Source organism: Pempheris klunzingeri, chromosome 6 (genome assembly GCF_042242105.1).
Source record: "Pempheris klunzingeri isolate RE-2024b chromosome 6, fPemKlu1.hap1, whole genome shotgun sequence".
In the NCBI taxonomy this organism is placed as follows: domain Eukaryota; kingdom Metazoa; phylum Chordata; class Actinopteri; order Acropomatiformes; family Pempheridae; genus Pempheris; species Pempheris klunzingeri.
Genome location: NC_092017.1, coordinates 6,833,118 through 6,859,975, shown reverse-complemented (window position 1 = coordinate 6,859,975; position 26,858 = coordinate 6,833,118). Strand labels below are relative to the sequence as shown.

The 26,858-nt window shown below is 42.6% G+C and overlaps 2 protein-coding genes across 2 annotated transcripts in view; one reads left to right on the top strand and one right to left on the bottom strand.

Moving 5' to 3' along the window:
- Window positions 1-26,858, top strand: part of cyfip1 (cytoplasmic FMR1 interacting protein 1) — a 28,524-nt gene that overhangs the window by 634 nt on the left and 1,032 nt on the right. Inside the window, exons 2-30 of the mRNA XM_070832902.1 lie at window positions 5,697-5,817; window positions 7,194-7,283; window positions 8,375-8,452; window positions 8,715-8,816; window positions 8,915-9,096; window positions 9,907-10,003; window positions 10,428-10,556; window positions 10,670-10,774; window positions 11,535-11,626; window positions 11,923-12,040; window positions 12,622-12,744; window positions 12,946-13,071; window positions 13,156-13,322; window positions 14,278-14,425; window positions 15,360-15,513; window positions 15,615-15,771; window positions 16,752-16,848; window positions 17,062-17,138; window positions 17,476-17,584; window positions 17,687-17,806; window positions 17,913-18,112; window positions 18,919-19,006; window positions 23,695-23,838; window positions 24,107-24,197; window positions 24,811-24,941; window positions 25,038-25,110; window positions 25,700-25,794; window positions 25,901-26,139; window positions 26,241-26,388. Coding sequence (XP_070689003.1) covers window positions 5,701-5,817; window positions 7,194-7,283; window positions 8,375-8,452; window positions 8,715-8,816; window positions 8,915-9,096; window positions 9,907-10,003; window positions 10,428-10,556; window positions 10,670-10,774; window positions 11,535-11,626; window positions 11,923-12,040; window positions 12,622-12,744; window positions 12,946-13,071; window positions 13,156-13,322; window positions 14,278-14,425; window positions 15,360-15,513; window positions 15,615-15,771; window positions 16,752-16,848; window positions 17,062-17,138; window positions 17,476-17,584; window positions 17,687-17,806; window positions 17,913-18,112; window positions 18,919-19,006; window positions 23,695-23,838; window positions 24,107-24,197; window positions 24,811-24,941; window positions 25,038-25,110; window positions 25,700-25,794; window positions 25,901-26,139; window positions 26,241-26,388 — 3,597 coding nt within the window. The 5' untranslated portion in view covers window positions 5,697-5,700. The remainder of the gene's footprint in view (window positions 1-5,696; window positions 5,818-7,193; window positions 7,284-8,374; window positions 8,453-8,714; window positions 8,817-8,914; window positions 9,097-9,906; window positions 10,004-10,427; window positions 10,557-10,669; window positions 10,775-11,534; window positions 11,627-11,922; window positions 12,041-12,621; window positions 12,745-12,945; window positions 13,072-13,155; window positions 13,323-14,277; window positions 14,426-15,359; window positions 15,514-15,614; window positions 15,772-16,751; window positions 16,849-17,061; window positions 17,139-17,475; window positions 17,585-17,686; window positions 17,807-17,912; window positions 18,113-18,918; window positions 19,007-23,694; window positions 23,839-24,106; window positions 24,198-24,810; window positions 24,942-25,037; window positions 25,111-25,699; window positions 25,795-25,900; window positions 26,140-26,240; window positions 26,389-26,858) is intronic.
- Window positions 20,409-21,064, bottom strand: LOC139203272 (fibronectin type III domain-containing protein 9). The gene has a single exon (XM_070832966.1). The coding sequence runs from the start codon at window positions 21,062-21,064 to the stop codon at window positions 20,429-20,431; it is 636 nt and encodes a 211-aa protein (XP_070689067.1). The 3' UTR covers window positions 20,409-20,428.

Below are 26,858 nucleotides of genomic sequence, written 5' to 3'. Positions count from 1 at the left end.
GACATGTCTGTGTCCGTCAGGTGTGACAGTGCAGTAAGATTGAAAAGTCTCGTTTATACACTTTTAATTTGGCAAACTAACTGTGGATGCTGTAAAACTGAATGCTTCCTTATTTTTCAGAGGGTCTCTTTGTTTTGCTCCCCTGGGAGTTACTGTAGTAGGACGTCTGTTGTGTTCAGGAACCAGACTGTACTCCCCACCCTGTGTTGCATTCACTGCCCAGCCATTCACTCTAAATGTCAGTTCAGTCAGCCGTTTCAAACACTTAGAAACCCTGACATCATGTGAATATTTGGGGAAAAATGCCTTTTTAGTGAAAACACATGTCGCACGATTACACTATATTTAAAAACCTGCTATTTATTGTTCATCAAACCTGGAAACGTGTGGACATATGAGTGTTTCACTTTAGTAATTGCTGCACTGCTTTCAGTCATCTCTTATCAGTGTTGGCTTGGAGGAGTCAAGGGAAGGAAGGAAGGATGCATAGACACATGAAGCATTAAGACGCTGTAGGTTAAACCACAGCTGTCGTTATTTTGGTGAACGTTGTGGTGTTTTGTGTCATTGTGGTTTACTTTCTTCTTCAAGGATGCCGTCAAGGCAAATGAGCTTAACACACCTCAAGTGATGTATTCAGTGTGTTCCACTGTTGCTCTGTGTAGATCACTTATTAAAGTGTTTGCATGTTTAGAAGGCTTTGAAAGGTCTTCTGCATTTTACTGAATAGGCTTCAATTTCAAGAAATGTCTTTTGTCAAAAGTCATTTGTTTGCACTGACTTGTGGAAAAACTTTGAGATTCATAGTTTGCACTGATAAGTAGCACCTTTGGTTTGATGTTCTGAAAAATGTATATTTATAATGGGGTGTTTTCACACCTCAGTCAGAGAAACATCTACAACTTCCTTTATGTTGGCACAGGTTCATGCAACGCGCTGGTGAAGTCACAGTTCATTGCAACTACTGTTTTCAGTTTGCCCTCTTTGAGGAAATATCTGTAGTCCGTGTTCTGCAGGGCACAGATGGTTGCATCTGTTTCTCACTTTAGAGGAATATTAAAGTTTCCTCCCCATCTTCAGTTGTGTAAGTGTAATCTGCTGGTGTTTGAATTTAGCAGAGCTTGCTCAAGTGTCAGGCGTTGCATCTGCTCTGCCAGACCTGAGACAGTAGTATTCACACATTGAGAGCCGAACTGTTCCACTGATAAATGTCTCTGCTGCTTGCATACAGTAAATAACTTAGTCAAATTGCAAAAAACGTATTTTCAATTATTCATAGGTATGTATTCAGCCATGCATTTAGTTTCACATGTATCTGAAGAGTGTTTGAGTTATCTGTTTTTAACATTTCTGCCACCACTCAACTACAGCAGAGGTAAATGGACTTAATATGTGGTGTGAGTTTGTTTTAATAGATTTTAAAAACGGTTGCTTTTTTTACACTATTAAAGGGAAAATTATTTGAATGTTTTCATATAATGTAACTGTCAAACTTTAGGTCGGTTTGCATTCATACTTCCACAACATGATGTTGGCTGATGTCTCAACCATTGTTCCATCATTTTAGCTATTTGAATCACGTATTCATTACTTTTAGAGAACGACTGAAACGATACTTTAATGTAACTGCTTCAACCTCTCTGCTGCCACGCTAACTAATTTTCACACATTCTCCCTCACCACATGTTGAATATGAATATGTCAATGTATTTTCATTGAGACTAAGTAGCCTAAAAGTAAAAGAAGCCTTTTTTGGACTTTTGCTTGTTTTAGCTTTTTTTTGTTCATTTCTCGACAGTTTCGGTCTCTGGTCGAGGTTGCTGTTTTGTCGTGCCCTTTGTGTGATTTGATAAGGAGCTAAGGAGCTTAAGTGAACTATTGCTGTTACTGGTATTATGATACTGTTGCGTGGTATTGCCTTGCGTTCGCCCTCTGCTTGGCACACCTAGGTTACATGCTCGAGGCTGGTTTAAGCTCCTTACTGTGTAATTACGCAGGGAGCCCAACAAACATCTCAGCAGAGGATGTCGTGGCCAACAAGCTGGCAGGCCATGCAAACACTTTAACTTGTGTGTTTCTTATAAGAGGAGACAGCTCAAGATGCTGCAGCCTTAAGAGGAACTGCACAGTAAAGCAAAAGCCACCCAGGTTCCTTCTTTTTTTTTTTAAATTCAATAATGGACAACAGAGTTGCAACACCATGTTTTTTTTTTCTTCATATATCTGTATGAACAGACTCAGGACAATGTATCTGCTGAAATGCAGAACTGTGTGTCTTTTTTTTGTTGGTTACTTTCAGTTTCTTGGACGTCAGCTCAAATGTTCATCGTCAGTCCTTTCCTGTCTTGAAGTAGACCGTGCATCACATGGTCCCATCGTCTGGGATTCATACTTCTCTATTTTACCACAGAGATGACTGATCTGTAGTCTGTTGTAGTGCTTACTTGACTGTTTGCAGTTCAGTTTGGCAAACTAAAAAAGACATTTGTCTGATTCATTGATGAGGCAAGTTCTGAGAACTGCTTTACATAGATAGTACTTCCCATCTGACCTCTTCCCTCTCAAAAACTGTGTTTCGCAACTAACCACACCTATTTATACTCCTAGTACAGTTAGATAGCTTTTGTTGTTGTTCTGTATGCTTTGGCGTCGAAATCGAGACTCTAATTCTATGAACAATAAAAAAAACTCACTTACTGATTATTTGTTATATTACTTACAGTCTCTGTGTAGTAGGACAGTAGGACATTTTAATTTTATCTCCCACATGTGGTTTAAAATAAAACAATCAGTACGACGCTCAAGTGCCGACTCTCAGCTTTGATTTAAGTTGGTTAAGATCTATATTGGATGAACAGTGAACGAACCGTACTATATATCAAAAAGACTACAAGTCCCTCACTTTTCACCCAATGCTGACATTAACATCCGCAAATGCTCTTACACCTGAAAGTCAGCACTTGAGGCTCAGTCACATTTATTTAAAGGTCATTGTACTGGAGCACAGAGCCAGAACTATAGAAAATGTGTCACAGTCCAAATGTAGGCACTGACTTGCATTGTTTATATACGTTTATGATGTGATACTTTCGTTTGTCAGGGCTGTGATTCTGCTTTGCAAAGCACGAGCGTGTGAAATTCAACCAGTGCTGTAGTCTAACTACACATCATTGCCATGTAAAGATGCTCGGTGGACCCCCATTAGACCTTATAGTGCGTTGCATTAGTTGTACTTTGCAGAAATGTTTTTCACGATCATAAATCTGTAATAATGAAGTTACTTATCTGACCGTCCTGTATCTTTAGAGGTATTTCTGACCTGTGAAGAAACTGAAATTATGAAAAAAAATGAATAAAAGGAAGTCTTGAAGCTGCCATAACAACCGACCAGCCAACATTTTTGTCTCTGCCTCGTTTCTGTGATCAAAAGAGCAGCTGCCTTTTGTAACCTGATGCCTTTGACAGTGGTCACTGGGCACATGCTCAGTAGCAATCTTTGTGGAGTGCATGCCGGGGCTTGCATTAGCCATGCAGGTCCTCTGCTGTGCTTTGCATAATGGCATGACAGAAATATTTGGATGAAAAAGACTGATCTCACAGTGTAGTGTCCAGTAGCATCTCCTTTATCAGCCTTCCTCACAATCTAAAACATGACCCCTCTTCTTCTATACTAAATGGGCATCTGCTACTCCAGCAGCATATTGTCATTTTAACCAAGAGAAAAAGTGATAGTGATAGTATTATTATGTAGGTCTTGTCTTGAATTCCCAAATAATATTTGATGCACATGTAAGGAAAATGTACAAGACAAAACTGTAAAATTCAGAAAAAAGTTACGATAAAGTTTTCACTTGTAAAATCAATTTGTCAGTATGTCAATGGCCTTGTTCAGGAACTAGTCAGTCAAATGGTGTCAAGATATAAACACTAAACGGAAAAGCAGCAAAACCCAACACAAATTTTTATCACTCCTCTTTCCCATTTAAGGACCCTCGTATTTATTCCTTTAGTTTACTGGTATTTAAGCTTTCAATACTGAATCAGAAATATGGCTCAAACAGGAGCAAGTCTGTGGACACTGAGATACACAGGATATGTAGCACACACACTTTTATTTTTTCCCCTTTTGGTGTTTTTAATTTGTCATGGTTCTTAATTGTTGGTTTTGGTCATTGTTGTTTCAGTTACTGTTTGTAGCGGTTGTTTATCTGTGTTTGTTCTTGGTCCCTGTGGCTGTATTAGAACGTTAAATGTTTTATCCTCAAAGTCAAACCAGGGACAAGGACTACAAACAAGCTGCAGCTGGAGGTCCTACATGCATTGCATCAGTTTCATTTTACTTAAATGTCACGGTGCCTCCATGTGTCGTCGCTGTTACATTCATTAAATGAATAAGTAAAGATGAATTAAAAATGTGTAATTGTGCGGAGCCTCTCCTCTTTGTGCTCTGTGCTGTCCTCCCACCTACAGAGCAGGAGGTCGGTGACCTCCTCTGACCCTGGGCCCGTGCACGCAGGGACTGCCAGGCCTTTGTTTTGGCGGTTAGTCGCTGTGGATTGTTTGACCCTCTGTCGATTCTGATTGCAATAGGTTTTTTGATTGTTCAGTGTCAGTGACGTCCGAAAGTCAGCAGTCAGCAGCAGTGTGAGAATGCAAACCAAAGCATACCTCACCACTCACTAATACAGAGCCCATCTATTGACATTTGATTTAATTTTGCTGCCATGCGTTATTTTCCTGGTAGCTGTTTAGGAATAGAATAAAGAAGAGAATATGTAATAATTACAGTATCTGCTTCTGCTTTATTTGTTTGGTTTTTATGTTTTGGTGTTTTCCTGCAGTTAACTACACAAAATGTAAATGAGACATGGGAGCAGCAAAATTAGTGCAAGTTCACACAGTTTGTGTAATTAAGCCACTTTGGCCATAATGCTCACTAAAACAATAACTGCACCATCACTTCAGTAAAATAGGGAAAATAACCTGTTGAATGCACTCTCTCATTTTCATAGTATACAAATCAATAGCCCATGCCATGACATCTGCAGAAAGTCCCGTCCGATTCGCACTAACCACATGGAGTTGTTTCATCACACATGTTGGTACATATTCTAAGTGGGGAAAATGTTCAGTTTTGTAAAATGTGCATGCAAAGCTAAATGCAGATGATAAGCCAATGCTAGATAGATGAGGTCAGTTTGCTGCCAGTAGGGCATTAGCCATTATTCAGCTCTGACCCTGTTTGCTGGTACTGAGGTTATTTGGGCAGGAAGTAGTGTGAGCCTGAGCGCTGTTTACACAAAGCAGAACCTAAAGCACTCTCTGAGGCTCCTCTTTGGAGGGAAAATAGGGTTCAGAGTCAAAGGTCCTCTGTCTGTGGCTGCATCAGCCTACTAAATCAGGGATTGTCGGTTTTGGGTTGAAGGATAGTTTTCCTAGCCCATCCTCTGCCATGCTGCTGCCTCCATGCTGCCCAGGGGCACTGGCATTCCCCCCCCCCGTCCTCCAAAAACATCCTTTTTATACTTTCCATGATGACTTGTGCTATCACATGCGATACACTTGTAAAAGAAGCCACAGTGCAGCAAGTCTGGTCTGTCTCATCTTGATAAGACATATAGGTTCTGCTTTTGCAGATAAAAGTAGTCAACATGATTCTTGTTTCATGTTCTTCATTTTTTTCATGTCCTTTGCAGGAGCATGGCCTCCACAGTGACTTTAGAGGATGCCCTCTCCAATGTGGACCTGCTGGAGGAGCTGCCGCTCCCGGACCAGCAGCCATGCATCGAGCCCCTCCCCTCCTCAGTCATGTTTCAGGTCAGTGTCGATGGCTGCGTTTCGCCGCTGTCCAACGACTAACTCTCTCTTCAGTCTGATAACACTCACTTCCCCCATGATGGTAATGCTTTGTACAGTTAGCGACATAGGTCTTTGTACTAATTTCCGTTACATGCAGTAGTTGATCATTTTGACGCCCACTGTGACCTTTATGCTGGCCAAGTTTTTATTGGTTTATTTCTGTTGTGGTGTGATAAGCAGGCATAGAAACATTTCATGTGCTGCAGTTACATAGAATAAGAGCAAAACAACTCATTACTAAACAAACCAAATAATAGTAATTGTAATGATAAAACACAATAGACATGAACATACATTCACAAACAAGTGCGGACAAATGTGTGTGCATGTATGTTCGCATTTACAACTGATAAATACAACTGATAACAAATACAGGAAGTGTCGTTCCATTCCTGAAGAAATTGGGCACCATGTCAACAGAGCTTATATTAAAAGTGGCCCTCCAGTACCTTATCTTAACCACCTTATCTACTTCTGTCCTCCATCCTAACGTCCAGTTATAGTGCAGCAATTAAGTAACACAGTGGACACACACAAAAAAAAAGGAAAAATGGTACCAAATTATCTCTGGACATGGACGCACCACAGCCCCTACCTACATCGTCATGATATCAATATGATCAGAAGATCGTGTATTTAGTGCAAAAAACATGAGTTTAACAGAAACATTGTGGCTGTGAGAACCAGCAGAAAAAGCCAGCAGGGTCAATAAGCTGCACTATCTACAGTCGTATTTGCCAAGAGGGTTCATTCATCAAAATATCATTTCTCTCACTCCACCTGGGCTGCTGGGAGTTCCAGAGTACATACTGATTTCCACTGGCTGATGGAAATACAGTCCAGTTTTGTGCTTTACAAAAGATGAAACATGCCAAGTGTTTGTGACGGGGAGAATTTATTGATGCGTGGCTGCAGAACAGCACCTGACATTATGAAACATTATGACCAACTGTTGCATTAGTGTCAACACATTTCCTCACTAAATGCAGAAGAATAAAATCATTAGGGTGAAGTGAATCTCTTTGAGTAGGCTGCTTTATTAAATTCAGAAAATGAGGAACAATCAAAACCTTAATTATGAAAAAGAATAATCAGTGGTTACTACTACGTTCTTATTTGCATTTTGTGACATTATGTTTTTGCCTATTTTCATTATGGTCTGCTGTTTTATTGTCTTATGAAGCAGTTTAACATCTGTAAAAGTGCTGTGGAAATGCATTAATTGTTATTATTAGTATTTATTAGTGTTGTTGTTAGTATTAGTAGTGGTACTGTGTGCCTGACATCTGTGCTAGTGTTATTTTCTATTAACATCATTTCCCATCTTCCCACAGCCCAACTTCAACACCAACTTTGAGGACCGAAATGCATTCGTCACCGGCATCGCCAGATACATCGAGCAGGCCACCGTCCACTCTAGCATGGTACAGCGGGGGGGTTGTCCCATTTCTGGGAAATGTCAGCTCTCTCACCTCAGTAATGGTTTGGTGGGAAAAATAAATCCACCAGAATGGGGTCAAAGGATCTGGTAAGGGACTTGTCCACCCCACCAGAGCATTTGGTATTGTCTAGCAGGCAGCTCCTAGGATCCAGGCCCAGGAGCAAATGGCCCGGGGACAATCGAATGCTTTGGACCATCTCTTAACAGGGATAGTGGGGCTTTGTGTCTAATTAGTGAGGGATAATTGCTCGGAGTCCGAATCAAACGGCACTTTATATGGAGGCAGGGCTGGCTTGAAAGCACTAATGCGCTTTCCAGTCACCCACTGGGAATAAACGACTTAGAAAAGAAGAAATGGGGCGTGCATGTTGTTGTCCTTATTTCTTGGTTTAGGAAAATGTGAGCCAGTGTGGTATTTACTTTTGTTTTGTAGATAATTTGGTGATCTTCAGGCAGGCCAAAACAATCAGACACAAAACAGCTCCTTTCATGGCACATCATCACATCCCACTATTGAACACTTCAGTCTGTCCAGAGTTGGAAACAAATGTCTGTGCCATAACTCTGTTACACTGTACCGCCTTGCTAAAGGATATTCTTTGCAGTCCAGAAAACAGTTTTGGTTAGTTACTATACTGTGTACAACCATATCCTAAATACCTTATGTATGTAACGGAACCTGTACATAGTAACACACACACACTCACACACACACACTCACACACTCACACTGTCCAGTGTATATATCTATATCTATATCTATATCTATCTATCTATCTATCTATCTATCTATCTATCTATCTATCTATCTATCTATCTATCTATCTATCTATCTATCTATCTATCTATCTATCTATCTATCTATCTATCTTTACATTGTTCATAGACTTTAACTTAAATGTGTGTTTACTTTGTTCAGCTTTGTTGTTCTTGTCTCCCTTTTTGTCTGTTTATGTGTAAGTACACGAGAGCAGTGGAAAACCAGTCAAATTCCTTGTATGTGTTCACATACTTGGCCATTAAAAGCTGATTCTGATTCTAAATGTGACTGATTGGTTTTGTTTTCTGAACCAGAATGAGATGTTGGAAGAGGGGCAAGAATATGCCATCATGCTGTACACCTGGAGGAGCTGCTCTCGTGCAATACCACAGGTAATCACCACGTTTCTGGTAACACTGTGTGCTCTCATGGCTTACTTAGAACCGCATATTCATGTCCTGACAGAAAATTAATTGGCGACTATTTTGGAAATCTATTCGTCATTTTCAAAGCAAAAAAACAAACAAATATTTGCTGGTTCCACCATCTAAAATGTGAGGCTCTGCCACTTATGTCACTGTAAATTGAATATCAAACCTTGTTTTGCACCTAACAATTCTTTCTGTCATATCCTTTGTCTTTTTTCTCTCATAGGTGAAATGCAACGAGCAGCCTAACAGAGTGGAGATCTATGAGAAGACCGTGGAGGTCCTGGAGCCAGAAGTCACCAAGCTGATGAATTTCATGTACTTCCAGGTGATTTTCATTCTACATTCCGCAGGGACTCTCCTTGACTGACATGCAGGCTGGTTGCAAAATACCTAATAGTTTCCCTCCTCCTGTCTGTCTCCCAGCGTACAGCCATCGACCGATTCTGCGGAGAAGTCCGTCGCCTCTGCCACACAGAGCGCAGAAAAGACTTTGTCTCCGAGGCGTACCTGCTGACCCTGGGGAAGTTCATCAACATGTTCGCCGTGCTGGATGAGCTGAAGAACATGAAGTGCAGCGTCAAGAACGACCACTCCGCCTACAAACGGTACTCAGGAATATTAGACTGCATGCTGTCACACAGCACTAGGCACTAGGCACTAGGTGGCAGCGTCATTCAGCATCAACGAAGACTGACACTGTGGGCCTCACCATCCCACCTCTTTTGACATCTTTGTAGCTATGTCTGTAATATCTTTATATGAGTATATATGTCTGTATAAGTCAGTGTTCTAGGATTTATAAGCTAACCATGTAGATGGGACATTCTGAGTCCTATTAATGTCCAAAAAATTGACAGTGCAACAGGAAAAAAGTTAATATTCATTTTTTGATTTGGGAACTTCTATTATTATTCTTTGTTTTACATCAATTTCTTGCTCTAGAACTACTTGAGGAATTACAGTTCCCATAATTTGGGGGATGTAAACAGGAAGTATGATGTTGCCATGGATTCAGTGAGTTAGCTGTGGGCTACAACTTGTTTTTTGAAGCCCGTATTTGTTTAGCCAAATTGGCGAAAGTATGCTATGTACAATTAACTATGAGCAGTTCCTGTTTGCAGTGTATCCATGAACAGACAACTTTCACTGGATTAATTTGAAACTGAAGAAAACTTAAAAACGTTGTGATTCATGAGCAGGCTCTGGAGTTATCTTTTTCTTTTTCTATGATATCTAAGTGTTTCATTTGTGACAGATAAAGTGTAAGTCACTGAGGAAGTGAGGTCTAAAAAAAGAGTTATGACATCTCATATCTCTCTCTCTCTGTTAGACTGACAGCAGTAAGGTGCTCAGTGTCTGCTCGGTGTGATATCTTTTTTTTTTTAATTTAAAACATTAATCTGTTTCCTGCCCAGAGCTGCCCAGTTCCTCAGAAAAATGTCAGAGCCTTCATCCATCCAGGAGTCTCAGAACCTGTCCATGTTCCTGGCAAACCACAACAAAATCACCCAGGTTTGTCAGATGTGCATCACACTGTTCAGCCTTTACATTATTTCGATTAAACAGTTGTGACTTAAAAGGGCTGCTGTTTTCTTGCGCTTATGTCAATGTTCCCAGGCAAGAACATCTGCAAAAATACACTGCATTCAATATGTTGATTTCAGAGCTATGAAATACTAACAAATTGCACCAATAGTCTGTAAAAGAAAATATTTCAAAGGTCACCGTAGATCCACTGTTTGCAATTTTGTCAGGAATAATGTCGAAGCCACAGAGTGCCTCAATTTTTATTTTTGCCTCGCTATTATCAAGATGTACTTTCTGCAAAGTAAAGAGGCAAGACTACTGACAGGAGGAGCGCCAAGCGTTAAGGGAATTTACTGTATGATTAATAGCCTAATTGAATACCGAACCCTCCACTCTGTACTGTTACCAGTCTTTGCAGCAGCAGCTCGAGGTGATTAATGGATACGAGGAGCTGCTGGCAGACATCGTCAACCTGTGTGTCGATTACTACGACAACAAGATGTACCTGACTCCCAGTGAGAAACACATGCTGCTCAAAGTAAGTAAAGTGTGGACCTGTTATTGCCTCCACGATCCCCCACTCTAAATAATTTACTGGAGCTTTGTCAACAGCAGTGGACGTCCTACATGTAACCACTGTTCCACTTCTAGGTGATGGGGTTTGGCTTGTACCTCATGGATGGAAACAGCAGCAACATCTACAAACTAGATGCCAAGAAGAGAATTAACCTGACCAAGATCGACAAGTTTTTCAAGGTTTGGTGTTGTGCATGGCATCACAGTATGTTACAATTTATTTCCCAACTCACCTGAAGCCATTTTCAATTAGTTTTAAAACATTAAATTAAATACAATATGGCTATTATATATAATAATTTGAACCAAAGAAGCTATTTTAAGACAAATAACGAATGAAACAAATAGGAAAGAAGTGTGTGTGTGTGTGTGTGTGTGTGCGTGTGTGTGTGTTCTGATTATCCTGCCGATTATTTTCTTGATTAGATGTTCAGTCGATAAAATGTCTTCAGATACCCAACCCAGAGATATTCATGTTACAATGATACAAACCAGAGAAAAGCAGCAAATACTCACATTTAAGAAGCACAAGCAAGGGAGTGTTTGATATTTTTGCTTAAAAACTGACTTAAGCAAATAGTTGGAAATAATTGTTCTCTTTGTATCAACTAATTGATTCATTGACTAATTCAGCTCGAGCTTCTATTTGATTCTCATTGCACATTATCCTAAATGCCCGATCTACAGCAGAATACTCCTTTGAAATCATGATGAAATGAACTGCTTTTACATATTATATAGTGTATATTATAGATCAGTGATTACATTTGCACTTTTTGTTCAATCTGTCTTTGAATTTCTAAAATACAGCACCCAAAAATGACTGTTTTTCCACTACGAGTTGCTTGTGCCCCTCTTTTCGTTCACCTTTCAGTCTTGGCCTCTTGGTTTGATATGGCACTATTAGTGAGGCAAATCTGTGTGTTCTCTGTGGTCACAGCAACTCCAGGTGGTCCCTTTGTTTGGCGACATGCAGATCGAGTTGTCTCGGTACATCAAGACCAGTGCTCACTTTGAAGAGAACAAATCCAGGTGAGAAGATCGGGACTAATAAATAGTCTACCTTGTGAAACTGACGATTAAGAGGACTATAGATCTTCATAGGAGTATGTAAGGAGCGATGTCCAGTATTTTGTTAAATGTTAGAAAATGTGTTTTTTTTCATCAACATGGATTTATCCTACCAGCAAGAATTACTTGTATCTTGCATTTAAATTGTATGCGGCTCCATCATCTCCATTAATTCATACGGTGTTTTTATATCTTTATACATCCTGCTTCTCTTTATTCCTCACTCTGCTCCTCTGCTCTCTCTCTTACCCCCCCAGGTGGACTTGCACGTCTATATCCAGCAGCCCCCAGTACAACATCTGCGAGCAGATGATTCAGATCCGCGAGGATCACATGCGTTTCATCTCGGAGCTGGCTCGCTATAGCAACAGCGAGGTTAGTATGGAATTCCATAGGGTCATGTGGTAAAACCTGGCCATCAGCAAGGCGTTAAATTGTCTGTGAAGCGAGCGCACAGGGATGCTGCTCAAGAGTGAGTCCGTACATTACATGCACATATTCACAGTCCATCTCAGTTATGAGCCCAATTATTAAAAAAAAAAAAAAAAAAAAAGTACTGTACATCCACCACCTGGCTGTCTTGACGGTTTCCTTTACAAGTAGGCTGTGAGAGCTCCTATATGAGGGATATTTGAATTCCCAATAGTGAAGTAAGAAGCCTTTCAGCAGATTTTTAGAAGTCAGAGTCCAATGTGATTCAGATGGAAATTCAACTGATTGACTTGCGGATCAGAATTATTCGAAGTACTGAAGACAGAAATATTGGGAACAGGAAAGAAATTTAAATGCAAAACGTTTCATTAAGTGACGGAACGGTTTGCCAGTTCTTCATTTTCTGAAGATTTTTGCAAATTCTTGTCACTAAGCTTAACTGTGAGCAAGCCAGCATTTTATGCTGCGGGCATTCAGTGTTCGGTTCCACGTCTGTTAAAGTGTGTTCATTTGCATCTGTGTAGGTGGTGACTGGATCAGGTCGTCAGGAAGCCCAAAAGACTGATGCGGAGTACAGGAAGCTGTTTGACTTGGCCCTGCAGGGCATGCAGCTGCTCTCCCAGTGGAGCGCTCATGTCATGGAAGTGGTGAGGAAGCACAGGAAATATGTGGAATTAATCATTTCTGTCAAGACATAGCTGAGACTGTATTGATGACTCTTAATTTCTTCAATATCGTACAGGTCTTAGCTTTAATGGATAGCGCATTACTCCCTGATTCATTTATGGTTTGTATTGATTTGTATTGTCTGCTCACATATTTTAAAAATGGTCTGACTTTCCCCACAGTACTCCTGGAAATTGGTCCATCCGACCGATAAGTACTCAAACAAGGAGTGCCCTGACAACGCTGAGGAGTATGAGAGAGCAACCAGATACAACTACACCAGCGAGGAGAAGTTCGCTCTAGTGGAGGTCAGTTATGACTTCATCACATGCGTGTGTTTGTTTCGACCTGCTCGCGGCCTCGTCCCTGATTAAACATTATATGTCTGGCAGGTAATGGCAATGATAAAGGGACTGCAGGTGTTGATGGGACGCATGGAGAGCGTGTTTAATCACGCCATCCGTCACACCATCTACTCGGCACTGCAGGACTTCGCTCAGGTCACTCTGCGTGATCCGCTGCGACAGGCCATCAAGAAGAAGAAAAACGTCATCCAGAGGTATGGATCCCCACACACTGCCTTTAAGGCTGCTGGACTCCATATTTCTATAATAACAATAGATCTAATAACTGACTAATGTGAAAGGTGTCCCTCAAGGTGATGAGGCTACAGATAAATGTCCCCTGACTCTGCAGTCATATCTGTGGAGCTTTATACTCTTTCAGCTTGTTGTTTAGATTTTCTGACTCGCAACTTGGCCACAGCAGGCAGTTTTCAACAGAAAAGCTCTAAAAACGCCCCGCTGGATGTTAGCTTCCTAGCACCAAATGTGAGATGAAGCTAATAACTACCTGGTGAACTATGGTGGAGCATTTAGCAGCTAATGGGCCAGATATTTCCCACTGGGGCTTGTGGAGACCAAAACAGAGTGACAAGAGAGTGAATATTGGATTTGCATTTGTCAGGTGGACTGAAAAACAACTCCTGATAATATTTGCTAATAAATTTTCTCTATCAACTCAAAATCAACATTGTGTACGCAGCTTGTTTCTGCTGACCCAAGTGACCAGAAACATCGCATCATTTTCTCAGAGCTGAGCTCTAAGCTGAAAGTTTTATAGTATTTTGCACGTTCATGCCAAAGGCCATGAATTCAAAGATATTGCTGTTTTAGTAACCATACATTATCATATTTCTGTTGGAAGAAGAATCATTTTGGAAGTGATGTGCCTGCAGATGTCCATGAATGCTCCAGTAAACTCCTGTGCAGCTGCTCCCTTAGCAGCTCCATCCATGTAGTCTATAATAAATTGAACCCTAGTGAGTTGCTAAGGCCTTCCAGCAAATCTTATATTTATATTTTTGTGAGTACTTTATCACATTGATAACTGACAATGGAAGCTGCATGCAGCATTTATAGTATGTGTAACTGTTGGTACTCGTGCACAGACTCTGTTGCCACTGGTTGATCTGAAAACTCACTCTAGGTTTTTAATTGTTTCTCTTTCCGCAGCGTCCTCCAGGCCATCCGGAAGACGGTGTGTGACTGGGAGACCGGCCGGGAGCCACACAACGACCCCGCCCTCCGCGGGGAAAAAGATCCCAAGGGTGGCTTTGATATTAAGGTTCCTCGCCGTGCAGTGGGGCCCTCCAGTACACAGGTCTCACCTCCACCTCTCTGATGATAAACCCATTCTTAACCACCTATTCTTGTTCTTTCTTACACCTCCAACACCTTGCACACCATGGAAGACTCAGGCTGCTGCCAAGTCCATGTTAATCAGGCTAATGAAGCTCCCACTGCCCCTGTCATGTCATGTCAAAGTAGAATCATATAATCTCCCTGGATAAGTGAGATGATTTTATTGTAATATTAAGTATGTTCTCTCGTAAACCAGCCTGTTCTGTATTCCATATTCTTCTCTCTTTCATTCTTCAGTTCATTTCTGAATGATTATTTATAAGCCTTACTACTCAGAGCACACTTGTGCAGTTCTAATTAAATCCATACACTGCAGTGCTGAATATTGTGTGCAGTTATCCCGTGTATGTTGTAGTAGCATCCCTTATGTTGCATAAATCACACAGATTTATCAGCTTAGAGCTCAGTTCCAAGAACTAATCTGTTCTCCAGGTAGAGGACTACAAAGTCCAGCTAAACTATCACCTTCTGTGTTTATCTATCCTGAATCAACAGATTTCAGCTTGTGTTGTGAGTAGTAAATGAAACGGGTCTAAGAAAATGTTTCCTACTGAGCTGAACTCAGCCGTGTTTTGAGTGATAATCAGAAGGAAAATAAGCTGCAGCCTCCCCGCTGGTGCATGCCTGCATGGTGGAAAGACGAGATAAAAACAAGAGAAATACACATTCCAAGTGATATTTTTCTTTTGAACAGGATAATATTATGTGGCATATAGGAGGTGACACTTATATGACACCTACGATGAGATTAGAATAGTAGTATTTGAAGTATATGTGGTGTTTGCAGGTGTTGTAGCTAGTAAAACCTAATAACTAATAACATTCTACCTCAGTTTTTTTTCAATGAATCATCTCCTATGGCTTGTCTTAATAAAAATATTCTGTACGTGCAGCTCTATATGGTGAGGACTATGCTGGAGTCCCTCATCGCTGACAAAAGTGGCTCTAAGAAGACTCTGCGCAGCAGTCTGGAAGGCCCCACCATCCTCGACATTGAGAAGTTTCACCGAGAGTCCTTCTTTTACACCCATCTGCTGAACTTCAGTGGTAAGGAACAGGAACCGTTCGACCCTTTGAGCCCTTCGTATTCTGTACAGCAGCTGCTAGATGGAGACTCTCTAATACAACCTTTTTCCTCTTCGATGCAGAGACCTTGCAGCATTGCTGTGACCTTTCCCAGCTCTGGTTCAGGGAGTTCTTCCTGGAGCTCACAATGGGCCGCAGGATCCAGTTCCCCATCGAGATGTCCATGCCCTGGATCCTCACCGACCACATCCTGGAAACAAAGGAAGCGTCCATGATGGAGTGAGTATAGCATACAGTATCTTTTCGCACCCCAAACACGTTCTGCCGTGTCTACAGGAGGCGTTCAGCCATGCTTTTCTCATGCATGCCTGATGAAACAGATACTCTTCTATTTTAATCAGTCCAGCTGTCTACATGTGGTCCATGTTTCATTCATGCTCTACTGTATGTGTGTAAATGAGCCCTAAAGCGTAATTTAGTTTTCGATATGTTTTTATGCCTGTCATCTACTCTGATTGTGTGCTGGGCTCTGAGTGCTGCCAAAATGCGGGTGACCTACACTCAGCACTGCGCCTGAAGGCATCCTGTGTAGACACAGATAGAGCACTGAGGCTGCTCCTCTGCTAGCATGCTGCGTTTGCTACGCTGGCTGTATAGACACAGTATTTCCCCTCACATTCATACAAAGCATATGAATCCTCCATTAAGCATTGAAAAGCTAGACGGATGCATCTCCCATAACCAGGCTCCTGTCTCGTCAAGTTCTCAGAGGTCTGGAGAAACTCTTGAATACTGACGAGCAGCAACTGTGGGTTTAAATGAAAAGGCGCCACTAGTCTCCTTTTATGAATCAAACCAGATATTGTGCTTTAATTTTCACAAGCCAGATTCCTGTCTGTGCGAGATAATTAGTGGTGTGAGTGGCCAGAGGCATTCAGCGAGTAACTTCAGTGGTTGTTTCTTTTATCTTGTCTTTTCAAAAAGGACCCTGTGTAAAATCCTGGCATTAATCACAAATCCTGTAATTCTTCAACTGTTCACCCAAAATTGTTTAAGTCTGCGTTTTAATCGAAATGATGTTTTAATGCTGAGAGTAGCAATTTTACAGCTTTTCTTTTTATCACCTTTCCTTCTCTTTAACATGTTGCCGATTCCAATCTCTGTCTGTATCCATAGTGTAACACTTGCAGGGACATCCTCATTACTATTGAATCCAAATGAAGGCACTTTGGAGTAATAGTTGCTTTAATTCCATCTAGGTACGTGCTGTATCCCCTGGATTTGTACAACGACAGTGCACACTACGCCCTGACGAAATTCAAGAAGCAGTTCCTCTATGATGAAATAGAGGCTGAGGTAACGAAGTAGTTGGTGTGAACACAGAATGTCTCTCTATAGGAGTTGTGTGCTTGTGGTCTCACTTTGTGCACTCCTAGTCTTTATGTAATGGCTTGCAACTAATGTTATAATACGTTCTATAATGAGTATGCACAGCATGTGCAGTTGGAATTAAATGGAGGTGGAGAGGCATGAAAGTGCCCATATATTGAACCTGTTTTGTTGTTGCAGGTGAACTTGTGTTTTGATCAGTTTGTCTACAAACTGGCTGATCAGATATTTGCCTACTACAAGATTTTAGCTGGAAGGTAGGTCACATATCCATATGCACTTCTTTTTCCTTTGTCATACTGCTCTGTAAAGATGTGGTGTGCTTGCCTGTGTTTGAATGCACTGATTCCCAACCAGGGGTACTTTCTAGGCTCATCTTCGTCTTCAAAAATGACAATATGATTTGAGGTGGATAATACCATTGCTAATGGAACCATCCAAATTAATACTGATCTTTAGTAAATTTGTTGTCACAACAATCAGTAAGCCAGCAGCTACAATAGGCTACTACATAGAGCATACCTCCTACCACTTAATTGAAAGATTCAAGTACAAGTTAGCTTGACTCCTCCTCTGTTTATTTGAACCCCTCAGTCTTCTGCTTGACAAACGTTTGAGAACTGACTGCAAGAACCAAGGGGCCAACATCCCCTGGCCGGCCTCCAACCGCTACGAGACACTGCTGAAGCAACGCCATGTCCAGGTATGTACTGGAGCAATCATGCCATCTTACCGCTCTGCACTGCCAGCTTCATTATTTTGGCGTCACGCTGTGTCTGCCGCACTAACTGATTGTGAATCTCAGCTTCTAGGCCGCTCCATTGATCTGAACAGGCTCATCACTCAGAGGGTCTCAGCTGCCCTTTACAAGTCTCTGGAGCTGGCCATCAATCGCTTTGAGAGTGAGGACCTCACCTCAATCATGGTATGCTCATTTGAATCTTTTTCAAGAAACACCATCCTCTCTTTTTCTGTCTATGTGCGTTGGTGCACGGTTGTGGACTAATTTCCTGTGTCTTGCTTGGTCAAAGGAACTGGAAGGTCTTCTGGACATCAACCGCATGACACACAAGCTCCTCAGTAAGTTCTTGACTCTGGACAGCTTTGACGCCATGTTCCGCGAGGCCAACCACAACGTCTCGGCCCCCTACGGCCGCATAACACTGCACGTCTTCTGGGAGCTCAATTACGACTTCTTGCCCAACTACTGCTACAACGGCTCCACCAACAGGTGTGTTAGTTTGGGCCCCTGTCTGAGTCACAGTCATCTGTTGCTATGGTAAACTACTTGGCTAATTAACTCTGACATTTCCCGGCAGCGTTCTACCATCATGTTCAATGTTCATTTGGTGGTTCCATCAATCATTAATCACATAATACACAGGTTGCACATGATGACAGTGTTTGCTTGTAAATCATCTGACAGGGCTGTATTACAGAGCACAATTAGTGGGTTAGCGAGGTATGTTAGATCACCACAACAACTTAACCTGGTCAGGACCAGGTTATATTTAGAGTTTTGTCTTAGATTGACTGTAAAAAGCATCATTTTTTTTATTCCTCCAGTTTAACGACCCGCTCACATTCACTGAAATAGGTGGCGCTTATCTGTTACCCCTGTTTTTTTTTGTTTTTTTTCTTTCCGTCTCAGCAAATTTGCTCGGACAAAGAGTCAAATGACGCATCAAACGCCCTTTAATGAAAACGCACATAGAGCCTGAAGCAGATGGCATCAAAATGAACATAAAATACAAACGTCCTCCATATAGTCTGTAAACAAACTTGTTTTTATCCTGTTTGGCTGTTGTCTGTGCCACAGCTGCTTAATGTTCAATATTTGGTTTGTACATATTGTATTTCTGCTGTTTGCTTACTTCTGATCTGATGATAAACCTGTTTCTGCATAATAATACTGCTACAAGGTTATCTACAGTACACAGTGGCTACAGTGTGTGTGTGTGTGTTTAAACCTCCAGCCATCCCTTGTCACGCAAATGTGTTTCTGTGTCTGATGGACCTGTGTGTGTGTGTGTTCAGGTTTGTGCGCACCGTCCTGCCCTTCTCTCAGGAGTTCCAGAGGGACAAGCCGCCCAACGCTCAGCCTCAGTACTTGTACGGGTCAAAGGTCAGCACACCTTTCTTTCTGACCACCCTCGGAGAGAGCATGGTCCCCTCACTCTTTTTTTCTTGAATTCCATGAGTGGTTGACATTTGTATTGATTTCTGCCATGATCTGACTGACTGTGTATGACCTCTCCACACGTTGAAGCCAAACATTCACTATATTTAATATATATATCTGTAGATTACAAATGGAAAAGAAACATTCTAGGAAACTACTTGTTACAAATGTTTGTTTGCAAAAACCTAAACTCATATTACAAGAACACATTCAGTGGAACAAATTACATGGACAGGATAAATTCTTTTTTTCCAAGTGCTGCAAGAGGCCAGGAGGTGCTCTCAATTTAATAATTTGTGCTCCCAATTTGATATTGTTTTTAGCACGATACAGCTGCTTTCAATCTCTCAGTCTCCCGCTCTGTTGCTGCCTAATGATGGCAGCAATGATGTTTTTGCCTGATATGGACAAAATTAGATATTTGGCTGTGTGTCATGAATCAAAACTCCAGAAGAGCATGCAGTTAAATATCAAAATGCTCATTAATGCTGGCAGTAAATGGAAGTTCAGTGCCCGCTGGCCAGCAGAAGAGAGAGAGAAGGACACAGAGGCAGGGTGGATTAGCAGGAACCGATCTACCGTAACTCTGCCAATAAGGCTACATGAGTGCATGACCTGGTAATGCAGGAATGTTAACCAGGTGTGTTTTGGCGCAGCAGGTTAAGGCTCAGAGGTCTCCTCCAGAGAGCTGAGCACCAAGAACCATCAGTAAATCGTTAAAGTCACTGCCACACAGATGAGAGGGAAACAGCTGGAGGTTGTATGACACGCGTCGTCATGCTGCGCCAATGTTAAGCTCTGGTTTCACGCACAAGGTGATTTGGTTTCATGCACAAAGGAATGTGTGTAAACAGACTGTTCAAGAACAGATGATAAAGTGCGCCTGTGTGTGTGTTGGGATCGTTCATGGAGAGAGCAGAACTGATCATATTAGTAATATTTCAAAGTAATGGCCATGGAGGCTGGCAGCAACAAGCTGGCAATGTGTGGTTTGCAGGTGTTCAAGCTCTAACAGAATTGTTAATGCACTTTGCAGACTGTGAAATTGTTGAGCAAATTTAAAGAGGCTGAACTGAACATGCATGGAAGGTAATTTGGGGAAGATTGCCAACAACGCCATGCAAGTTTCATGAAGGAGTGCCTTTGTGGTTTTGTTTGGGTGACGAGAGCAGGAGAAGAAAGCGGCTATATCACGTCAAACGGTGTGTAATCAAGAACACGAATGAGGTAATCGAGAGCAAATATATATCATTATTTTCTTCGTGACTCCTCCTGGGCTCTGTAGCATTTCATCTGCAGATAATAATACTCAGTGGCATTTCAGTCTGGGCAAAACAATGCTGGGATGACCTAAATCAAGTTTATTCATACTGGCTCAGTGCCAGACAGCTTAGCGAGTGTCCTCAGCTCGTGGTCCTGGTTAATTTTGTGGCCAGTGGTCTGCGAGAGGAGGGGGGGTTGCATGTTGGTGGCATGTTTGGCGCTGTCCTCGCTGCTGCTTCTGGGAGTGTAGAGGCGTCCAGATCCAGACACACTTTGGCGTGTCGAGTTGGTCACCACAGTGCGGCCGTCTGCGGCCTGACTGGGGATGGAGCAGATGGTGTGGAGACATCCCCACAACAGGATGCCAGCGATGACCAGGAGCAAGATGCAGCAGGTCAGCCAGACGCCCATGGCGAGCTCCCAGCCGGCTCTGTCGTGACCTTCGCTGCTGTCACTCAGGGTGCTGAACACCTGGCACTGGTCTCGCACCGGATTCGCTGCCTGACACGTCACACACAAGAAGTAGGCGGTCTGGGGTAGGAGGTTGGCCAGGTGTGTGCTAGTCTGACTGACGGGGATGCGTTCCTCGTGCATGAAACTCTTGCGCTTGTAGCCCATCAGCAGGCTGTTCCAGTTTGGGTCGTACATGACGCTGTAGAAGGTGTCCAGGCAGCCGGGGGACGACGGCCAGCTCACCCTGGCTGAGGTGGAGGAGATGTTGTAGATCACAATCCCCATGATGGAAGGCTGTTTCTGCTGTGCCACTGTCTGCCTGTTTCTACAGCTGATTTGATGCGAGTGAAGGATTTCCTCAGTTATTGCGATCTTTGTGCTCACAATGGAAAAGTGAACTGGAAAAAACACAACATAAACACAGAGTGAGACCCTGACAGAAGAGTCAGATTGTTATTATTCTTGTCTGAAGGTTACATATTGAGCCTCCATCACTAGCAAATAGTCATTAAATCAGCATGAAAATAGGTTGGCTGGTGCTTTGTTGTTTGCTTGATGACAAATAAATGTTAAATAAATGTAATTACACTTTCTATACACCCCACTCACAGTGCATAGTATTGAACATGATTAATGAAAAACGCTGTGGCATTCTACCATCCCACACCCACATCGTACAACGCATTACAAATGAAAGGACAATATCGGAGGATAATAAGCATTGTATGAAGGATTATCTGGGACAAAGTACTGTGGTGGGAGGGAGATGAGGGTACGCACAGATGTTCAGCAAATTATATAATGCAGGATGATTTGTGAAGAGGCTCATCTGTGCTGATAAGTCACCTGTTAGACGACAGGTGACGATCTGACAACCTTGAGCATTTAAAATCCCACGGGTCAGACCGGTCAGTGGCTTCGGCTTTGATTTGAGCACTATTTGTAATGTTTATGGATGCTTTTTTGCTCATAGTGCACAAAATAATAGCTTTCTTGACCTAAAACAGATCTCAGGTGGTCTCAGTAGGTGTTAAAATGGTCCAGAATGGAAGAGAAACTGAGGCGCAATTATATTAAAAGCCCAAATTTGATTTTCAGTTTGAACCAACTGTGAAAAAATGAACTGCAGGTGTTCACCTTACCTACTTCCATTTGAACTGAAACAGAGAGGGAGCTCATCTTGAACAAAGCACAGTCTGTCATTTTTGCTCAGTACTGAATGAGATTTTCTAAATAATCCATCAAATATGATTTTAGCAGCAACATCTTATGACACAAATAATCTCAATAGTTGGCCAAAGCCAGTTTTAGAATATTTTCATTAAACATCATTTAGAATTTAAGTCAGCAAACTCACATCTGACTCACAAGTCACTGTGTAGATACTTCTGTCTTTCCACTGATTAAACGCATCCTTTCACATGTCAACTCGGCTGTGGCCCATGGCAACAAAACATATTTATGTATATGGTAATGAGTCATTTGAAGAAAACCGTTAGCGATCATCCATTCAAAGCAAGGTAAGACTTACCAGAAAGCACTGCAAGCACGTGTTGATAACCAATCTGTTCAGCAGACCTGAGGTGTTGCTTCGGACAGGCTATCCCACGGTCCTGCTATACAGTCATTATAGTGTCCAGTCCACTGTCAGTGTGTCAGGGGTGCTGCGGTGGAGGTTTTTCAGCCTCAGGAGTGGACCAGGGATTGGTGTGTCCTTGTCTCTGCTGCTGCCACACTAGTGGGAGTGCTGTTGGATTAGAGCAGCAGCAGCAGCAGCAGCTTCAACTCATTGCCGACAGGGGAGGGAGCTGAAATCTCTTGCAGTGGATGTTAGAGTGGAGTGCTTTATGTAGAGACAGCCAAAGGGTTCATATGTACACGTTTTTGAAATGGTTGTAAATGTGGCTGCTCTGCTGCTGTTTTCTGTCACATTTTCCCCCTGGTAGTTCTTCTGCAGACATCACAGTGATATGGATCATTTATTTCCTTTTGCCCATCACTGTGGTCCATGCCGTGGTATCTTGAAAATCTAGTGACAGGATATGGGATTGGAGGAGGAGGGGAGGAGAAGGGGAGGGGGTGGGGGTGTCAATCCATCTGTCCAACAGTTTATTCCACATTAAAGTCTCTCAACAACTGCTGGCCAGATTGTTATGAAATTTTCTGCGGATATTCGCAGTCCCCTGAGGATGATTCCTAATGTTACCGGGGGTCGGCATACCCATCGAGTGGATCTTTTCACAGAAAAAATAGTCAAATGTTGGAGGCAGATTGCTGTGGAATTTGTCCTTTTGCATCTTTAACACTTCATGAGCTTTTCTCTGGTGCCATCCTCAGGCTAAAATCTGAACTTTGCACACAAGATGTCTCATAATGCACCAGGCAGGTTGCCAGCGTATGTAGGGCATTAAACCCATTTATATTCATGGTATCATGTGGGGCACTGTTTTTTTTACTCACACTATCATTGTGACTCTAGGGATGGCCATTTGGTTGGTCAGACCACCACTTTGATCCAGACTGAAATATCTCAACAGCCATTGGATAGATTGACATGAAATCCTAATGACTTTGGTGATCCCCTGGATTTCATCCAGCACCACCAGCCAGTCAAAATGTTTGTTATTGAGTGAAATATCTCAGTTTCTCAACTCAACTAAACATCAGCATTTCATTGGGAGCTTGCTGATGATAGCATTTAGCTCATTTAGCTCTTTTTTTATTGTTTTTTTTAAACATAAACTGTTGGTGATGTGTCTCAGCTTTTCTCTATCCACTAATACACCATCAGGAGCCGGTGCTGTCACTCACTCCCATGTGCATCATGGACCACGAAAGCTTACATTAAATTGTTAAAAAAAGGGGTTGGAGCTTTTAGTTTAACATTTTCTCACCTATCTGTCCTCTGACTTTAGACCTTGAACCTGGCGTACAGCAGCATATTTAGCAGCTACAGGAACTTTTTGGGCCCCCCACACATCAAGGTCATGTGCAGACTGCTGGGCTACCAGGGCATCGCTGTGGTGATGGAAGAACTGCTGAAGGTCGTCAAAAGCCTGGTGAGTATGCAGTAACACTGTGTGGGCAGCATCATTTCATTACTGGGACTTCCTGCTGTTACTGAACAACAACTGACTGCAAGGACGGGTTAAAGAGGCTGCTTTTTTTTTGTAATTCATGAAAGAGGCGGACGTCATCATACTAAATAAAGGGTAATTAAAAGGGGCTCTTTGTTGGATTACTTCATTTGTGTGTCTGTTCTTTGTCATTTCCTCTTAAACCGAACAGTTTAACGCTGCTGCTTAATTCTCTCCTTCTCTTGTACAGCTTCAGGGCACCATAATGCAGTATGTGAAGACCCTGATGGAGGTGATGCCCAAGATCTGTCGACTCCCCCGCCATGAATATGGTTCCCCAGGTAACTGACCATGCAGCCACTTCTTATTGTAAGAGTGATTAATGCAGCGTTTGACCCAAAGCAAGCAACAAAAATAAATAAATCTACAACAAATATGATGGAAATGAATATATGTAGAATGTTTTTATAAACAACCACACAGTTTGAAACAGAAAAAGAATCTGTCACAAAATCGCCCCTTCGATGCTGTGAAGTCATGGTAGCGCTCCCAGTTAAAAGAACCACCTGCTGTTTTAAAGCTATAATTGAAGCTTTCAGTCGGAGTGGAACTGAGCTCATTGTTACTGAAATGAACTCTTGTGAGAGCACCTGCTCCAGCGAGTGGCCTTGCATCAAATCTCCATGAAGTAACAGAACCCATACAGAGGCTTATTTTGATCTTATTGTTTTTTTCCCTTTTAGTTATTTCATTATAAATGCAGGGGAACAAAATGGAGTCACACCCTCATTTCGCAGAGACCTGTACGTTTGAGTTATCTGAACAAAATTAGTCATTCAAACGGCTGCCAGCACTAATGGGATGTACCTGCTGCTGCGACGGACAGCTGAGGGCAAAATGTGTGACAGATATGAAGTAAGGTGGGACATGACACAGTTGTGTATTTCTTCACAGGTATCCTGGAATTCTTTCACCACCAGCTGAAGGACATTGTTGAGTACGCTGAGCTGAAGACCGTGTGTTTCCAGAACCTGAGGGAAGTGGGCAACGCCATGCTGTTCTGTCTGCTCAGCGAGCAGAGCCTGGTATGGAACAAACGTTGTTGAATTTCTCTCATTCAGTACACAGGTCACATGTGCTTTGTGTCAGCGTTTTGACTTGTACTGCATCTCGTCTCCCAGTCGCAGGAAGAAGTTTGTGATCTGCTGCATGCTGCACCTTTTCAGAACATTCTTCCGAGAGTCCACGTCAAAGGTGAGCGCATGAGAGGTCATAGCTTCTTTTCAAGTGGAGAGGTCTCGTTGTTGTTGTTACAAATTCAAGGATGAGGCCAGTGTTGAGCTAGTTGGTACAACATATTGTCTGTCCACGTGTGAAGGAAACAGCTGTTTAGAAAGGGCCCACTTGAAAGCCCAGCGGAGCGCTGGCAGTCATTTAGAGCCGTGAGACATGATAATCATTTAAATGTGGGGATGATGGCAGACATTTTCAGACTGTCTTTCCTGTAAGGCATCCATAGTGATTCACAAATATACGGTATTGTTCAAAAAACAAGAAGAAACAGCTGGGCACTGTAGTTTTTGTTTAAGGTAACTCAAACAGGAGTTGGGGATTATTTCCAGCCGCGGATTAATACACATTTGGTGATCTAGTGAGTACATGGGTGAGTTACTGAAAATGAGCCCCAGTATGTGTGTGTGTGTGTTTATGTCAACAAGTGGAGCAGCTCATTGTGTGTTACACACACACACAATAGCTTTTTGTTGCTTTGTTGACCATAAGAAAAACAGAGAATATAACCAGACGTAACCTGCAACATTTTCCTTTTCCTCACTGTGTGCAGAGGGGGAACGCCTTGATGCCAAGATGAAGCGCCTGGAAGCCAAATACACGGCGCTGCATTTGGTACCACTGATAGAGCGCCTCGGCACCCCACAGGTAAGGCCAGTCCAAAAACGCCCCGACGGTAATTATCGTGTTGTCTGGTCTCATCACAGCCCTCTGTGTTTGTGACGAGAATCCTTCACTCTCACTTCTCTCGCAGCAAATTGCCATTGCTCGTGAGGGCGACCTCCTGACCAAAGAGAGGCTGTGCTGCGGTCTGTCCATGTTCGAGGTCATCCTCACGCGTGTGCGAGCCTTCTTAGACGACCCCATCTGGCGCGGGCCGCTGCCCAGCAACGGCGTGATGCACGTGGACGAGTGTGTGGAGTTCCACCGTCTCTGGAGCGCCATGCAGTTTGTCTACTGCATCCCCGTGGGAGCCCATGAGTTCACAGTGGAGTGAGTACAGCAGCACGCGCATCTGCGCCGCATTCCCCTCGCCACTTGTGATTTTAAAGTGCCGCGTCTTATACTCACGCGACCCCATCCTGATTTTCCAGGCAGTGCTTCGGAGACGGCCTCCACTGGGCCGGCTGCATGATCATCTCCCTCCTGGGACAGCACAGACGCTTTGACATCCTCGACTTCAGCTACCATCTGCTCAAGGTGCAGAAGCACGACGGCAAGGATGAGATCATCAAGAGCGTGGTGAGTCAGGGAGACGAGGATTGTAGAAGCGACTGATTGTTTCTTTGTTAGACGAGCTGCAGCAGCTGTGTAGCTCACCAAACGTCCTTGCTGTGGTTCAGCGCTTCAGTTTACCTCCATCTTTCAAGTGTCACCTTGTAAAGTGCAGCACCAATATAAACACAGCAACACTTTGTGTGACGCACTCCCTTGATATCAAGTCTGTTGGCAGGGTTTGTCAGAATCAGGAGTTCATTGAAGTGCCGTTAACACAGCTATGCATGAATCAAACTCACATGTGAACCGGTTAAAGGAATAGTTCAGGATTTTGGAAAGAATGCGCTCTTGCTGAAATTAACATGAGATGATTGATACCACAGTCATATCTGTACGGTAAGTATGAAGCCAGGAGTCTCACTGTGCTGACAAGAAACAGTCACATAACCCCCCCCCTGTTAAACATTATGTTCTCACACATAGGTTTTTATATG

Coding starts and splice junctions, on each gene's coding strand:
- LOC139203272 (XM_070832966.1), bottom strand. CDS start 21,064: ATGGGGATTGTGATCTACAACATCTCCTCCACCTCAGCCAGGGTGAGC.